The sequence below is a fragment of the Watersipora subatra genome, chromosome 10, assembly GCF_963576615.1.
Source record: "Watersipora subatra chromosome 10, tzWatSuba1.1, whole genome shotgun sequence".
NCBI lineage: Eukaryota > Metazoa > Bryozoa > Gymnolaemata > Cheilostomatida > Watersiporidae > Watersipora > Watersipora subatra.
In genome coordinates, this window is record NC_088717.1 from 34,557,266 (window position 1) to 34,573,863 (window position 16,598).

Genomic DNA, 16,598 nt, shown 5'->3' on the forward strand with positions numbered 1-16,598 from the left:
TAACCAATAAGAATGACAGATGCATTTGCATGCGTAGCATCAATCAGCGGTGTAGATTGATCAGTGTACTGATTTACAAAACTAATTGGCAGCACAAGCTAATAACAGATTACTAAGTCGTGTGCACACATCTTTATTTTTATTTTTGTTGAATATAGAGATATCTTAATTAAAAAAGGATAACCATTCAAAGTAGAAATTGCTCAATAGATTCACTTTTAAATAAATCTTTCTCCGAGAATACCTAGATGCTTTAAAAAGCGTTAAATAGCTACATACTATTGAGCGTAGTTTAATGATAAACTGGATAATCTAAGGCTATCATTGTTAATTTTAGGAGTCTACTTTGGATGCACCGGAAAAAAGCAGAGGACAACTCAGGAGTTTCTACTGGCTGATAGGTCTATGTCGATAGGGCCAGTCACTCTTAGCATATTTGCAAGGTCAGCGATTAGTGTTTGTTCCTATAACACTTCATTGTCGCTAATCATATTCCTAGACTGCGTCAAATCTTTTTTCTTTCAGCACAAAAATGTCAAAAAAGAAGCGACAACTTCAAAACTTCCATCACTTGCCAAAGTGTCCATAAAACAAACAACCGTTTTAATTCTGACTATTACCTACCATAATACTTTTGCCATTAAAAATTTGTTTCCAGATATTTTTTTATTAATGTGTAAGCAACTAACAACTTTTCTAGTTACTATCCCTGTAAATGTGTTTTTTTTAATAAAACTTTGACTAGTAATACAAAGGCAAGTTCTCTGTTACTAAAGCTAATGTTTTAAAGCTTGCATTGCCTAGATTTTATGGAAGTTGTCAACTCTGGCCTACTACTACACACCGACAGTTTATTGTCTGTTCGTTAATTTTTACATTTTACTTGTGCACCTGCGGAACATAAAATTGTTTTAAATGTAAAAAATATGAACATGAAAAAAATCAAAAAGAGAAATGCTAGTAGTCACTTACTAGTAAATTTCTAAGTTAATCTTTTTATAGTTTTTGGGACTTTGAGATAAATTTACTTCAAATCAAGCATATTTACTAGCTTAACAATTTGAAACCGAACCTTTTTGTATACACAAGTAAACCACTCAAGGCTATACCGTACTAACAAATTTCAATCGATTGTGCAAGTATTTTGGGCACAAATCCTTTTCAACTGAATATCAGATAAAAATTCTAGGGTTTAGATTCTAGGATTCTAGAATCTAAACCCTAGAATTGATGGGCTTGGATTCATCGATCCATGAATCTAAACCCATTCATGTTATACTCTTGTTATAACACTTAGTGAACTGAACCATAAATTCTATGTTATATTTTTAGTTTCATATCAGCAATAACAATCATTGGGCAGCCTGCTGAGACGTACACATATGGCATAATGTACATATGGGTGACTCTCTCCTACATACCAGCTATACTCATATCGACCTATGTGTTTCTTCCAGTGTTTTACAACTTGGAAATCACGTCTCTCTATGAGGTCAGCGACATCACTCGTTATGTGACTAACTATGTTTGCTTGTCACTGTTTTATTACTACCAATGGCATTCATAGAAAAAATTGTAATATGGGTCGCGGTCACAGAAACCATAGTTAAGTCGCAAATCACGAAGTTGAGTTATCCGACTTTAAAGTTACACTAACTGAATTTATAATATTGGTAACGATTTTTGTAACACATGGATATGGACCAATCAAAGAGTGATCTTTCTAAATCTGAAATCAGTTTAGCAAATAGAAGTCTTTAACACTTGGAAAAGCCCCTTAAAACCGTTGCTCTGCTAAACAGGAAGTACTGAAAAATGGTGTCCAATAAATATAATCGTTTCTTTTTTGCCGATTTTAAAAATAACTTTGACATTTTGGTAACTTATATGAGTACTTTGGTATTCCAACTGATGTCAAAAGCAGTGAAGGTAAAGAGAATTACGATGCTATTTTCCTAACGATTCTTCGAGATTATTACATATTTAATTGTAAGAATAATTATTCGATTTTATAAGAATATTATCAGATTTAATTATGAGAATTATTATTCGAATTTACAAGATCGAAGCATGTAGTGACCGATGGTGTGCAATATGTTTCTGTTGTTATTTTTCTAAAGATTTTGTTGATGGTTTGGCTGTGCCCAATATCGCGATACTGCCAAGCTGTTTTAAAAATCTGCAAAATTAAGTAATACATTTTCTAATAGGTATACAGTTATTTTTATGACAATCAGCTAAAATCTGTTTAGATTTGTAAATTCAGCATACTTTTTTGATATAAATACAGAAATATAAATAAATATCACATTTTCTTAATATTGGTTGCTATGAAATTTTGAAATGTAAACAAAATTGTGTATTGGTTTTCGTTTCTCAAACTTTAACGCCAGTTTTCTCGAAACTATGTTTTCGCACCAATGGTAAACGTGCATTCAGTTTTTGACCATAAAATCTGCTGTAATTAAGCTAGAATCAAAAGTTTTTTTGCAAAAAAAACTGTGAGAATTTTCTCCTTCTGCTAGTTTAGATAAATCTGAATCTCATAATTTCAACTTAACCATGGTTTCTGTGACCATGACACATATATTTACAAAGGCAGCTGAATAGTCTCTCAAAACTTTACCAATATATCTGCATCTGTTTTGATTTTTGTGCACATCAAGACGGATGCAAAAGTTATTTGTAATTGCATTATCAACTTGCATTACGAAGACCCATAACTACTAAAACTAGAAAAATTAGTATCTTGTTGTATTACTAATACTAGCATCTACTTGTATTGGTGATATTAGTGCCTACATGTATTAGTAATATTAGTAACTACTTGTATTAGTGATATTATAGTACCTACTTGTATTAGTAATATTAGTACCTACTTGTGTCAGTGGTATTAGTACCTACTTGTATTAGTAATACTAATACCTACTTGTATTAGTGATATTATTACCTACAGTACTTGTGTTAGTAATATTAGTACCTACTTGTATTAGTAATACTAATACCTACTTGTATTAGTGATATTAGTACCTACTTCTACTAGTAATATTAGTACCTACTTGTATTGGTAATATTAGTACCTACTTGTATCAGTGATATTAGTACCTACTTGTATCAGTGATATTAGTACCTACTTGTATTAGTAATATTAGTACCTATTTGTATTAGTAATATTAGTACCTACTTCTACTAGTAATATTAGTACCTATTTGTATTAGTAATATTAGTACCTACTTCTACTAGTAATATTAGTACCTACTTGTATTGGTAATATTAGTACCTACTTGTATCAGTGATATTAGTACCTACTTGTATTAGTAATACTATTACCTATTGTACTTGTGTTTGTAATACTAGTAGCTACTGTACTTGTGTTAGTAACACAGTGCAGACTTTATTTTTATTAGAAACACTACGTAGTATTAGTGATACTAGTACCAAAATGTACTTACACGTATATAAGTGATACTTTTTTGCCAAAATTAATCTCACTTTTATTATCTGCTATCATACCTTTTTCAGTATCTGGAATTGAGATTCAACAGAGCCTCACGTATAATAGCTGCCGCTTGCTTCATTCTCCAGACAGTAAGTTTGAAAGATATCGCCTGGAAATCTGTACTATCTGTAGCATAACTACTGTATTTAAATTAATTTAAGAATTATATAATTAATAAGAGTATCTTTTAGACACTGATAGAAATTTTGTCAATGCTTAGCCTTGTACTGACAAGTATTTTTATTTGTAAAAATTGATAACTTAATCTTATGAGTAAATACAATTCCTTGTGAAGAGGTACGTATACGCTCCAATCTATCATTCAAAACTACAAAACTATTAACTTTACAGGAAAAACTTGTAGAAACTATTTAGTGAGATGTTTGCTTACCACCGCCATATTAACCAGTAGAATCCACATGACTATCACATGTCTCTATAATCTAAAATGGGTACTATCACTGCTTCTGTAAAATGCACCTTTTCATTCTCACCATAATAGCTGTTAGACATACTGTGTGCTATTGTGATGTCAAAAGTTACATATGACCCACAGTTGGACTTAATTCAGTGAATGTGTGGCACAAAAAATTTACAATCAGGTGATAAAGTGTCGGTCAACTTATTCAAAAAGTTTTGACTTCAAATCTACCTAAACAGCTTTTTTTCTCAAGTTCTAAGTGCAGCTTAAAACAGACAAATTACAGACACCACTATTAAAAATAAGTAAATCACCAGGGAAATTATATTGGGGTAAAAACCAACTACATAAAAACAGATACTTTATGTAATCATCACATATAGAACTAAAAATTACCATCAACTTACATTTTATTGATATCCTTATTAAACTTATATTTCATTTCATTCAGACTGATCTTTGGAAGAAAAAGAGATCTTTAATTCTTTACCCACAAGTAGCCATTCAAGCATCAAACATTGATGGATGCTAGCAGAAAACTTGCTCAAGCTTTTTATGTAACCTCAATATTATATTGCTTAGCGCAAAGAATCAAACACAGCCAAGTAATGCCTTTAGAGCAAACTTCATAGACTTGCTTTGGATATCGGTTTAATCAGATTTAAATTGTTTGTTCAAAATATTGCCATCTACAGCTTCTACATATTAAATAATGTTTAGAAAAATTGAAGGTTTAAATTGACAAATAAGGTTACATCATTCAGGATTCCAACTACCTGCTTATTCTGTTCCAATCCTTCAACAGCTGCAGTAATAAAGTGACTTGAATATTTACAGAATAATTGTACATAAAGTTATTTCACCGACAACCTATCATGGTGCTTTGGTCTACTTGGGTACTAGCGATAATAGAAATGACAAGACAGATTTGTTTTGATCCATCCTACTGGTCAGAAGCGAACACGCTAAGTTAATCAAATTATTGCAGAAAAAAGCTGGCTCAAAGTCTAAACAAACTTACTAGCAAAACATGTTGTTTTAGAGGCTCACTGTTTCACTTGTTTTAGAAAGTAAGTTTATACTGTGTTATATATCAACAACAATGAAACTTTAAATCACATTCAGATTAACACAAGATATTATTAAATACAAAATTCTCTTCAACTGATAATCTTCCTAGACTATTTTTTTCCAAAGCATGTGATAAATGTGAGTGTAGAGTTAAAATTTGCAACTGCCTGACCTTTCATATGCGCCAATAGTGGGCTTATAGAAACAATTTTGGTTGACAGCTTTTTGATTTGGCAATCGGTTTAATGTTCAGCTTAATGAAAAGAATTAAAATTGCTATGTTTTACTCTAAAGGTTGAGCATCATGTTTTTGTTTGACTAGATGAGTAAGTTACAGTCCGCCGTCAGAGCAGATGACACTTATCCATACCATGGAACATGCTCGAAAACTGCCTAATCTTTCTTTAGATGATGTACATGGCTGTCGTAGTGTATGGACCAAGTCTTGCCATCAGTGCTGTTACCGGGCTGAACACATGGCTGTCTGTTATAGCTATCTCTGTTGTTTGCATCTTCTACACGTCCTTGGTAAGTTAATGAAGGAACATGTTTTGATTGAAACATGCTAATGATTGAAACATGTAGCCAAAATAGTTCTCATGAGCAAATTTTATTAGTTGGATTTTAAATCTGCTTTCATCATTTTAAAAAAGAACAAAAAATTTGTGTAACGGTCTTTCTCAATGGCTAGTATTACTTGTACAATAGGACTTCAATCATTGGCATTAGTGACTACACTGGCCTAACTGGTTTTACCGTTCACGATACTCTTGCTGGCCTTGCTGGTTTTGCTGAATTCACTGGCCTCGCTGGCTTCACCAAGTCTCTTTAAAAGTAAATAACCATTTTCGAGACACAAGTTAAAAAACTATAAAAATAAAAATAAACAATTAAATAAAGAGATATTTCTTTCTATTAACCAACTGTCTCTGTTGCATGCAAAATATGTGAAAACCAATGTCTCTTTGCACTCTAACAATCACAGCTCCTGATGTTTTTCTAACTTTTGTATATGTGTGGTTGATTCTTTATATTAGTGCTAAATTTATATGTGCAGGACCGGTATCATTATGGCTATTACATGACATATTTTTGGCTTTGAAAGCATCAACTCAACAAATTCAAATAGCATGAAAAAGTTGAAACAAAATAACTCGAAAAATCTATCTGAGATGTAGTTAATTTCCCTATTCATACTGACCAATTATTCAATATTTTATTTAATCGTTATTGTCAATATCAATTACCAAACCGAGTTAATAGCGTAGTAGCGGAGTCAATAGCATAGTAAATAGTAGCGGAAATTCAGGGATTACGTGTTTGTCACAATTTCCATTTCCATAACATTTCCATAATTCATTTCCATATTATTTCCATTTCCATAACATTGCCATAATTTATTTCCATATTATTTCCATTTCCATAACATTGCCATAATTTATTTCCATATTATTTCCATTTCCATAACATTTCCATAATTCGTTTCCATATTATTTCCATTTCCATAACATTTCCATAATTTATTTCCATAACATTTCCATAATTCATTTCCATAGTTTTTTCCATTTCCATAACATTTCCATAATTTATTTCCATATCATTTCCATTTCCATAATATTTCCATAATTTATTTCCATATTATTTCCATTTCCATAATATTTCCATAATTCGTTTCCATATTATTTCCATTTCCATAACATTTCCATAACATTTCCATAATTTATTTCCATATTATTTCCATTTCCATTAGATTTCCATAATTCATTTCCATATTTTTTCCATTTCCATAACATTTCCATATTTCTAAAATAAAATTTCCATATCCATTTCCATATAATTATGGAAATATTTATGTTTATGGAAATGGATATGGAAAAGTAAACATTTTCATAATATGTTTAGCGATCCCTGCAGCAATAGCTTAGCCAGGCATGCATAATGCCTGACCTTCTTTGTTCTAGTCTCTCCTCACTAATCTACTTGCTGGCCTTGTCAACATTCCTTTATATTTATGAGCTCTACTGAGGCTATTGTTACTGGTTGGAGCATTGAGATATGACAGTCCTGGTTCTGCTCAGCAATTACCTCTCCATCGCTCGCTTGACTGTCAGCGTTGAGCAGCGGCTTATGTGCGTTTTGGTTGCTGCCTGGTTGGAGCGCTGAGTCAGCGAATGATCTGGCTCGCCACAGGAAGTTGCTTTCTGTCATGACTAGTGACAACACTATGTTTCCATTGATTGTCTTCACTCAGTTCTGTCATGAGTCAGGATTTTCACTTTGTGGCTTTTGGCTCCTTTGAAGTAATATTAACTCAAAACAGTTATTTGTTGTGTTTGCATGAGTCCATGATAATGTATCCTGGGTATCACACATGATTGCCAAAGCCTAAGAACAAACACCCTAGCCTAAGGACTAACACTCTAGCCTAAGGACTAACACCCTAGCAGTCATGTGTACAGTGTGAGATCGTCAGGTTTAATAACCATACCGTGAGCGAGATGCCGTGAGTGTTTGATCTACCAGCAAACAGTGGTTTACCGAAATGAATATCGCAAGTTTGAATCCTGTTAGAAGGAATCTCTTTCCTAACTCGTAAGGATGGCTTTGGACACACAGCCAGACACAGCTTTTGTAGTAGCTAAGATTATGGGTGCTTTTAATTTATTTACTGGGACTGGGATGTGTGTGAGTTATTATAGTTGTGGCCCCCTTGAAGTAATCCGTTACTTGCCTAGAATTTCACAACTAAACTATTTTCATAAAAACAAGTCAATTGTGCAGAATTTGGCTGTGTATGTATATTATATTGCCTTAAATTGGGTAGAACAGTGATACTAAACCATGTAAATACTTATTGTGAAAAAACAGAGATTCTTTTATAGAAGCCCTGGCCAATACTGACATTTTAATTGAAAACACGCTCTGTCAGTATGACCACATCAGTAGACAGGGTGGCGCACTCATAATTATTGAAAACCATGTCAAAGCCTGGATTTGATAAACCTAAAGTAATGATCAGTAAAAACAATGGCAGCTGCTAGGCTGTGTACGTATGTGTGCGCGTATGTGCGCGCGCTTGTGTGTCAAATGAGCATGTGTGTGCAATTGTCAACTCTTTCCGAACATGTGATTAATTTATACATAATATGAATATGATATTTGCTTGCTAATATGCTTTATTTAGGGTCCAGGCAACATCAAAGCTGTATGCTACCATTGCCTATAACTAAGCCAGAGACGATTTGAGATAGTTTCTTTCAGACTCCCTTAATAGTTTTTGTAATACCACTGATGTTAGCTGGGTTTGTGTGTTACCATTGTCTGTACATGCAGCCAAGTCCTGAGATAATTTGAGTTAATTTCTTCCAGACTCCTTTAATAGTTTCTGTAATACCACGGATGCTAGCTGGGTTTGTGTGTTACCATTGTCCATAATACATGTAGCCGAGCAAGAGACAATTTGAGTTAGTTTCTTCCAGACCCCTTTAATAGTTTCTGTAATACCACTGATGTTAGCTGTTTGTGTATTACCATTGTCTATTTATGTAGCCTAGTCTATACAATATAACTCCCCTCTGTTTATATCTTGGATTACGTATATGTTACAATTTCCATAATTCATTTCTATATTATTTCCATTTCCATAAAATTTTCATAAAACTTCCATAATTCATTTCCATAATTTCTATATTATTTCCATTTTCATACCCTTTCCATAATTTATTTTCATATTATTTCTATTTCCATAATATTTCCATAATTCATTTCTATACTATTTCCATTTCCATAATTCATTTCCATATTTTTTTCCATTTCCATAACATTTCTATAATTTATTTCCATATTATTTCCATTTCCATAACATTTCCATAATTCATTTCCATAGTTTTTTCCATTTCCATAACATTTCCATAATTTATTTCGATATTATTTCCATTTCCATAACATTTCCATAATTTATTTCCATATTATTTCCATTTCCATAATATTTCCATAATTCATTTCTATATTATTTCCATTTCCATAACATTTCCATATTTTTAAAATAAAATTTCCATATCCATTTCCATAAAATTATGGAAATATTTATGTTTACGGAAATGGATATGAAAAAGTAAACATTTCCATAATATGTTTAGCGACCCCTGAGCGGAATATCAAAAAATTTGCAAGACAGCACTATTAGCATGTATTGTATTATTATGATTATATATATTATTAGCATAGTAACACCACACTATTCGTTTCTTTTTGAAAAATATCTTTTTTATACGGGTGTAAGTTTAATTTTTAGCTCCATTTACCTTGAAAAACTTCATTTTATTTTATATTCTATTTAAGCGCAATCCCAGAACTTTTATACGGTCTTCGTTTGTCAAACCCTTTAAACACTTTCAACTTTATATTTAAGAAGCACTAGTAGTTTCACATTTGATGAAGTTGATATCTCAACTTGCATATTGTATCACTAAAACTGAACTGACTTAGCTGTAGCCGGCAAAAAAGCAATATTGCAGTATATGACATATATTTAATAAAAAAGCATAAGAAACGATATAGTAGCCATTTGAACTACAAACAGTGGAAACAGAAAAGCACACAATTATGCGAGGTCCAACTAGACAAAGCGCTCAGCAACTATTATGCAACCAATACCATTTATTATAGAGTAGTGTAACTTGTTTACATACACCATGTTTCCATGACAAGCATGAAGAACATCTTGTGGGTTTGAAGTTGTTTGCGAGTTGTGTTACCATGCAAATTAAGTGTTTCTATAGACGGAATTACTCTGGTGTCTTGTTGAAAAACAGGTAAGGAATTGTATGCTATAAGTTAATAACTAGCAATGCAGTTAGCAATGCAAACACATAAAACTCAATCAAGAAAGGACGACGAAAGTATTGAAAATGATTAAAATTGAATAGGTGGCATGGTATTTTAATTTTCATTGTTTGCAAGTGCTGTTTTCATAATTCACCAATATGATAGATTACATAAAGTTTTGCAAACTGCAGAACTCTTTCAGCTTGCGGATATATGGCATTTTCGTGACGCTGTTAACTTACGGATTGGCTCAAATTTGTGAATGATGCATGTCATAGAAACACAGTGATTGAGCACTTGATGTTAAACAATTCATACTAATTGCTCTCTAATCAGGTTGATTCCGAAGTGGTAAAATTAGCATCTGATGAATAGAAAACACATGAAAATTGAAACTATTTGCTTTTTGATCAGAATTGGAGACTTATTGGATTAAAACCTCATCTATTTAATTAAAGTTCAATGCACGGATGCAAGAAATTGAAAAAACTGGAATATATTTTAGAGAATGTTAATAAATAATGCTTGGTATCATTCATGTTAGTTTTCTTTTGTCTAATTATACTTTAACCTAAATAATTTGATTTCTGTGATATAAAAAAATGTTTCAAGTATGTTAGCTTGCCATAGTCTGAAACCTCTGAAAGATATATAATAGCAAAAAATTGCTTTTTCTTTCAGTAGCTTGCTGGCAAGAACAAACCAGTAGATCTTATTTCGACATCAAATTGTGTTTTGTTTTTGTTTATAGTATACTGACTTTGTTTAGGGAGGAATGAAAGCTGTTTTATGGACCGACACCTTACAATCTGGTATCATGTTTGCTGGAATCTTTGCCGTGCTTATTCAAGGGTTCATCATCAGTGGCTGGGACCAGGTATGGAAAGATGCTTCAGAAAGTGGTCGGCTAGATATAAGGTGAGTGTTTTGGACCGCAGTAATGTATAAGGTAAATGAGAGAAAGTTGGGGATTTTTGACCACACAGTTTTATATACAAAATCAAATATTGATGAAAATAAATTTTATCAGTCTAAGGTAACCACGAGATGGTAACCCCGGTAACCATCTCGTGAAAGAAAGGTGTTGATTGCATAGTATTAAACAAACTGCAAAGCCTTTTTATTATTATACTATATATTTTTATATTGTATTATACTATAATAGAGCTAGACCGATTACAAATGAGCGCAGGTAAAATTTCCTAGTTTTTCTTTATTGACTTTAATGCATTCTGAAACAACTTGTAACAATAGAAATTTGTCTTCAACTGACAAGCAACTTGATAAATCACAAAAAAATAAAAATAAAGTAAATCAAAAACTATTGGAAGCAATTAAAACATTAAAGAGTGTTAAAAAATAACAACCTGACCTTTTGACCTGTGCGACCTGATGTAATAAGTTCAATAATCTAGTATAAAAATGTTGTGCATTAAAATATAATTGTACTAGACTTATTTTGTGCCGTAAAACTAGGAAATGATAGACTATCCTCTTCATTGCTTTCCTAGTCAGTAGACCTATTCTAGACTGCTATTAGCTAAATGAATAGGCTTGTGGCACCTATGATGAACTGTTAAAACATAAAACAACAATTGTACAACTACTTGTGAGATAAACAGCTACATACAAAGCTCAATGCAATTTTGAAAGGAATGCAAATATAATCATACAAATGAATGCCCAGCGTTGGCCGGGTAATAAAAAATTCTTTGGCCAGACTTTTTTTAACATGTAAAGCATTTACTATTTTAACTTTTAAACTTCATATCATGGGAAAAGTGTTTTTTTGTGCAGTTCAAATGAAGTTGGAGAAAAAAGAAACCGACTGCAAAGGTTTTCAACTTTTTACAACCAACTAAAACTTTTAAATTTTATATTGTGACAGAAGTTTTCTGTTGAAATAAAAGAGGTGAAAAAATGAAAATGTTAAGGTGTTTAAATGTAAATGTGAAATATCATACCATGAAAAATTACTTGATATACAATTACATGATTTTAGTTCCATTGTTGGCATCATGAGGCAAAAATATTGTATCAAGTGGTATACAAACCCATAGTATTTATCTAATGCAAACACTTGGTAAAAATTATCTTAATTAAAAATAGGAACAAAATAGTATGTTAACCTCAGTAACTATCAATAGTTACCTACAATAACTTAAGCGCATTTTGTGGGTATGATCTGCAAGAAATTTAACATTACAATGTACTACGTGCAGAGTTCCTTCCTTCAAGACATACGTGCAACATAAATGCTGAATCTAACTTATACGAATTTAGCTTGCTAAAACATACTTGAAAAAAGGTTTTTATGCATTTTAGTAGTCTTTTGACTGAAATTCTATCACTTATTTGTTTAAAAACAAGTTTTTACCATAAGGAATGACAGTGAACTGAGATACAATTGCCAAATTTTAATTTTGAGAGAAATTATAGCTGATATCGTTTTGCAAAAAACAAATTAGCCCTGATATGGCGAAAACGCAAAAGCATATTTATCAGAGAGTTAATAGAGTTTCGATTAATACATCATTTAAAATGGGCAATCGACAAAAAGGCTTTACAACTCATTGGTTAAGTGTGTGATTTAGAAAGTTTGGGTTACAACATTTGTGAGTTCAAATCCAGCATAATGTGAGGTTTCAATTTCAAGATTTTAATAGCTTTAACTGGACTTACCGAACTACACAAGTACACGCAGACCAACTTTAATATATATATATATATATATATATATATATATATATATATATATATATATATATATACACACGTATATATATTAATCAGGCCAAAGTTGTTTTTGTTATTGCTAATTTACCCCAATGCTGTTTATCAGTTCTTCAAAATTTGATAGCGTTTTTCTGCAGCCTTCAGCTAACTTCATGTAAAACACCAATTTTGCGCTGACTGCTTGCAGTTACTAGCAACACTTGGCATAAAATCAGATTTTACCAGCGATATCCTGAAAAGCCTGCGACTAGCACTTTCATAAAAACTATGGTGTATCTTTAAGTACGTGCAAGCTCATGATACGATTACCTTGTTATTCAATTTTTTCACCTTTCAAAGTGGAATATGAGGATTTTTCTAACTCGCCATACAAATCTTATTTTACCGTATCGATTCAGAAAATATATTGCCTGAGTTCAAGTTTGGCAGTTAGAGTGCTAATTATGTACGTTGAAATAACATGCACTGAAATACTGTTTGCCAAAACCATTTTCACAACGCATAAATAAAGGTGATGATCGATTTCTCCCAATTCAGCATTTTTTTTGTGTGACAACGGTAATATTTTTTCTTAAAACCAGCTGCCAAGTTAGAGTTGCGAAAAACCCAAGGTAATTGGTCAGACAACTTCTTTTAATCGGTTCACAAAACTTCACTTCACTACATATTAAACAAAGCATGTTTGAGAGCAGCATCACTAGAGCTTTTTTGACAAATAAGCCTGAAAAATATTTTAATGAGATCAGCCAAAAATTATAGTGAAAATGAAGCTGAAAACTGATAGCTAATAAAGTTTTAGTGATAACAAGCTGGATATCAGTAAAACAATTGAAAATTGAAAAATACATACTCAACCCCAGCTTCAACTGCGCGCGTGTGTGGGTGTGTGTGCGTGCAAACTTGTAAATGCATGCAATTGGGGACTCACACCAGAATTTAACAGACAAATTGGGGACGTTCGGAAATTGGGGACGTCCCCAATCTTTTAAACCCTTTTTTCTTATAAAAAACTAAAAAATATACAGTTTAATCCAACTCCCGACAAAATCTGAGCACTGTCCCCAATTGCCTGCATTTGTACGAGAACATCTGTGAGTGTGGGTGTGTAAAAAATATGTAAGTCCCCATAAAGTTTGCTAAATTCTCACACACATTTGACCTGTTTCCATTTATTAGTAGGCAAATATTTTCGGAGTTTTCTTCTCATAGAAACTTTTCACCTAACAATTGGGGACATTATATCTTATTGGGGAGCTAATTTCTATCTTGTAAAAACTCACAATATTTGCGAGTTTCTACAAGAATGAAATTACAAGAGATGAAAACTCCCAATATTTGTGAGTTTTTATTTAAAGTGTAGCTTCGGAAGCAAATTGAGCGTTTACACTATTTTTAAACTTATGTTTAGCTAAAGGCTATATTTGCTCTTCTGCATTACAAATGTATTTTGTAGTTTAGCATTCGCAAAGTTTTTTTTACAATATAATGTATTTGGTCAGCAGTTATACACGCTCAGCAGACATTTGAAAGTGTGTCTCGTTTGCTTCCTTCAATAGTTCAGGCCTTTAATAATCCTTGAGAGCTCTTGTACTTTTTCAAATATTCTCACATATGCATCCTTCTTTACTTACTAGCTTTTATTTTTAGTATGGTTGTAGTTTATACGCAATTAAAAAAATTGCGCTTTATTATTCAAAAGATTTGTTTGAATTCATTACATACATTTCTTACATAAGTTATAGCTGCATAAAATCTCAGGTTAATTTCACATAGTCTTAAGCATAAGATCTCTGTACATGTACTTTATTGACTTCAAATCTTGATCCATTGTATGTCTTTGCAAGAACTTTACTACATCATTGATATTTTTAGACTGAATAAAATTTTAAAATAAAACATGTAACCTCCAATGCTTTCTCTAACTCGTTTACATTCTTCCTATATCTATGAACAATAATGGTCAAAATTCTGATTTAAAATATATTTTAAAAGTTAACTTGAATGTCTGATAAGTTTGGTTCAAAACATTTAAAACAAACATTATTAAACCAATTTCAAGTGTCTCTGCAAACTTGTAATCTGAGATCTGTATATTGTTAGAATTCAATCAAATCTTCTGTTTTTTCTTTCTCAGACCAATTGTCCATCATTGAACTTTTTTACTATGTAGTATTCTTTCATCAGCTCCACTAAAAAACTTTCGTTACTACTAAAAGATCAGAGTCAATTACAAAGATTGACAAGGTAGTATATCTTTAGAGAATGAAATAGCTAGATGGAAAATTCTGCCATACATTTATCGCTCCTCATTGAAAATACTTATAGTTGTTTTAGAAAATATAAATATTTCATCAAGTTTATATTGAGTATGTTGACAATACCAATTTTTTTATCTAAAGCTTGATTGTAATTTAACTCCTATGTCCCTATGCTTGCTTTTCATGTATGGCTTGAAAACAATGGAATTATACAAGTTTCAAGTTTAATCAGTTGCGGTTATCAATGTGTTGTCAACATTTAATGAATATATTTAATTCTTTTTGGCTTTTGGATTTTTGAAAAAGTGCTTGTCATCACCTCACTTGTTCTTTTTACTTTTGTTTATAATAGTTAACTCATGCTGACGCAATGTAAATATGTTGATGAATGGCATTGCTAGCAGTATAAAACAAAATACCGCAACAAAATTAATTCAGTAATGTAATTAAATTTGTTGTCTGTTTATGCCAATCGCTAATGGCCTAACGCTGAGTTATCCTTTGTACATCATACATGTGTAGAATTAATAGTTCCTAAAAGTAAATTAAAAAGTGTCATAATATGTATATTTATTACTCAACAAATATTTCATAGACAACTATAGAACTGTTGAACTGAGTTTGAAGTAGAAATGAAGTCATGCATAACTTTTAATAGCATAATTATGAAAGTGTGCACATGAGATTGCACATGAAATTGTCCACCGAGCACATGAAATTGGCAAAAAATTAAGTATACAAAAAAGCAAAGTGTTTTTGCATACTCGCAAACAATAAAAAGATTTTTTGGGGTGTTAAATGGGTGTGAAATACTGAACGCAAATAATCGTCTACATGAATGATTTTTTTAATGTTTATTACTACTTCATTCATGGGAATGCAACAGATTAAAATTTTTTTAATTTTATTGTAGTATTCATCATATATAATTTTAGCTGGATTTCAGTAGTGTATATATGTAAGAGCCTAATACGGTTCAATGAATGCATGAAACTTTGTTTGTTATACGATACAAAGCCAAATGCGCTTTGCTAACGTCTCAGCAAATAAGCAATGCATACTGAAAATCTATATATAAATATCAGTGTCTTTTTGTCTTTCATTGTATGTTCATTTATAACAAGTATGCTTTGTTTTAACATAACAATGCATAACTTACATGACTCTCGCATAAGCTTGATTGATATGATAAGCAAGAATATTGCAATCAGTAGAGAGCTGTAGCAGGACTGAAACAGGCACAGTATAAATTACACAAATATATAAGCAGTACACAGAAATAAATGTAGTACGCAGAAATAAAAAAAAACACTTTCATTTGAAACCGTCATTTTTCTTACCCGTGCAAAATCGGGCAATCTGCTTGTTTTATATAAAGCAAGAGAGGCTGCTACCTATTTGTAAAAATTCACAACAATAAAAAATCTAAAGAAGTTAGACCAATATAAAATAAAAAACATTTTTTATAATTAAAACACAAAATGAAACCAAAACTTTTGTTGATCACCAAAAAATACCAAATAGTAGATCCCTGGTCAAAGATTTTCAAAATCACACTGGCAAAACTGCTAGCAATTTCTTGTTAATTGTTTTTTTAATTATTCTTGACAAAGTTATTACTTGCGCTGTTTTAATTAAAAAAGTTCACAGGTAAACGTTTGTTTTTTTGCTATTTTTAATTTTGTTCAAAAAACTTTGCAATTATTTTTTATAGATTGCATTGTAACACACTAATTTTAGATATCAATAGCGATAGGGCAATAATTTAATTATGGTGCTATTGTTA

At 31.6% G+C, this 16,598-nt stretch overlaps 1 protein-coding gene across 1 annotated transcript in view; it reads left to right on the plus strand.

The window, feature by feature from the left end:
• Window positions 1-16,598, plus strand: part of LOC137405936 (sodium-coupled monocarboxylate transporter 1-like) — a 55,702-nt gene that overhangs the window by 13,898 nt on the left and 25,206 nt on the right. Inside the window, exons 2-6 of the mRNA XM_068092411.1 lie at window positions 338-443; window positions 1,333-1,492; window positions 3,523-3,588; window positions 5,400-5,519; window positions 10,588-10,736. Of these exons, the coding sequence (XP_067948512.1) occupies window positions 338-443; window positions 1,333-1,492; window positions 3,523-3,588; window positions 5,400-5,519; window positions 10,588-10,736 (601 nt within the window). The remainder of the gene's footprint in view (window positions 1-337; window positions 444-1,332; window positions 1,493-3,522; window positions 3,589-5,399; window positions 5,520-10,587; window positions 10,737-16,598) is intronic.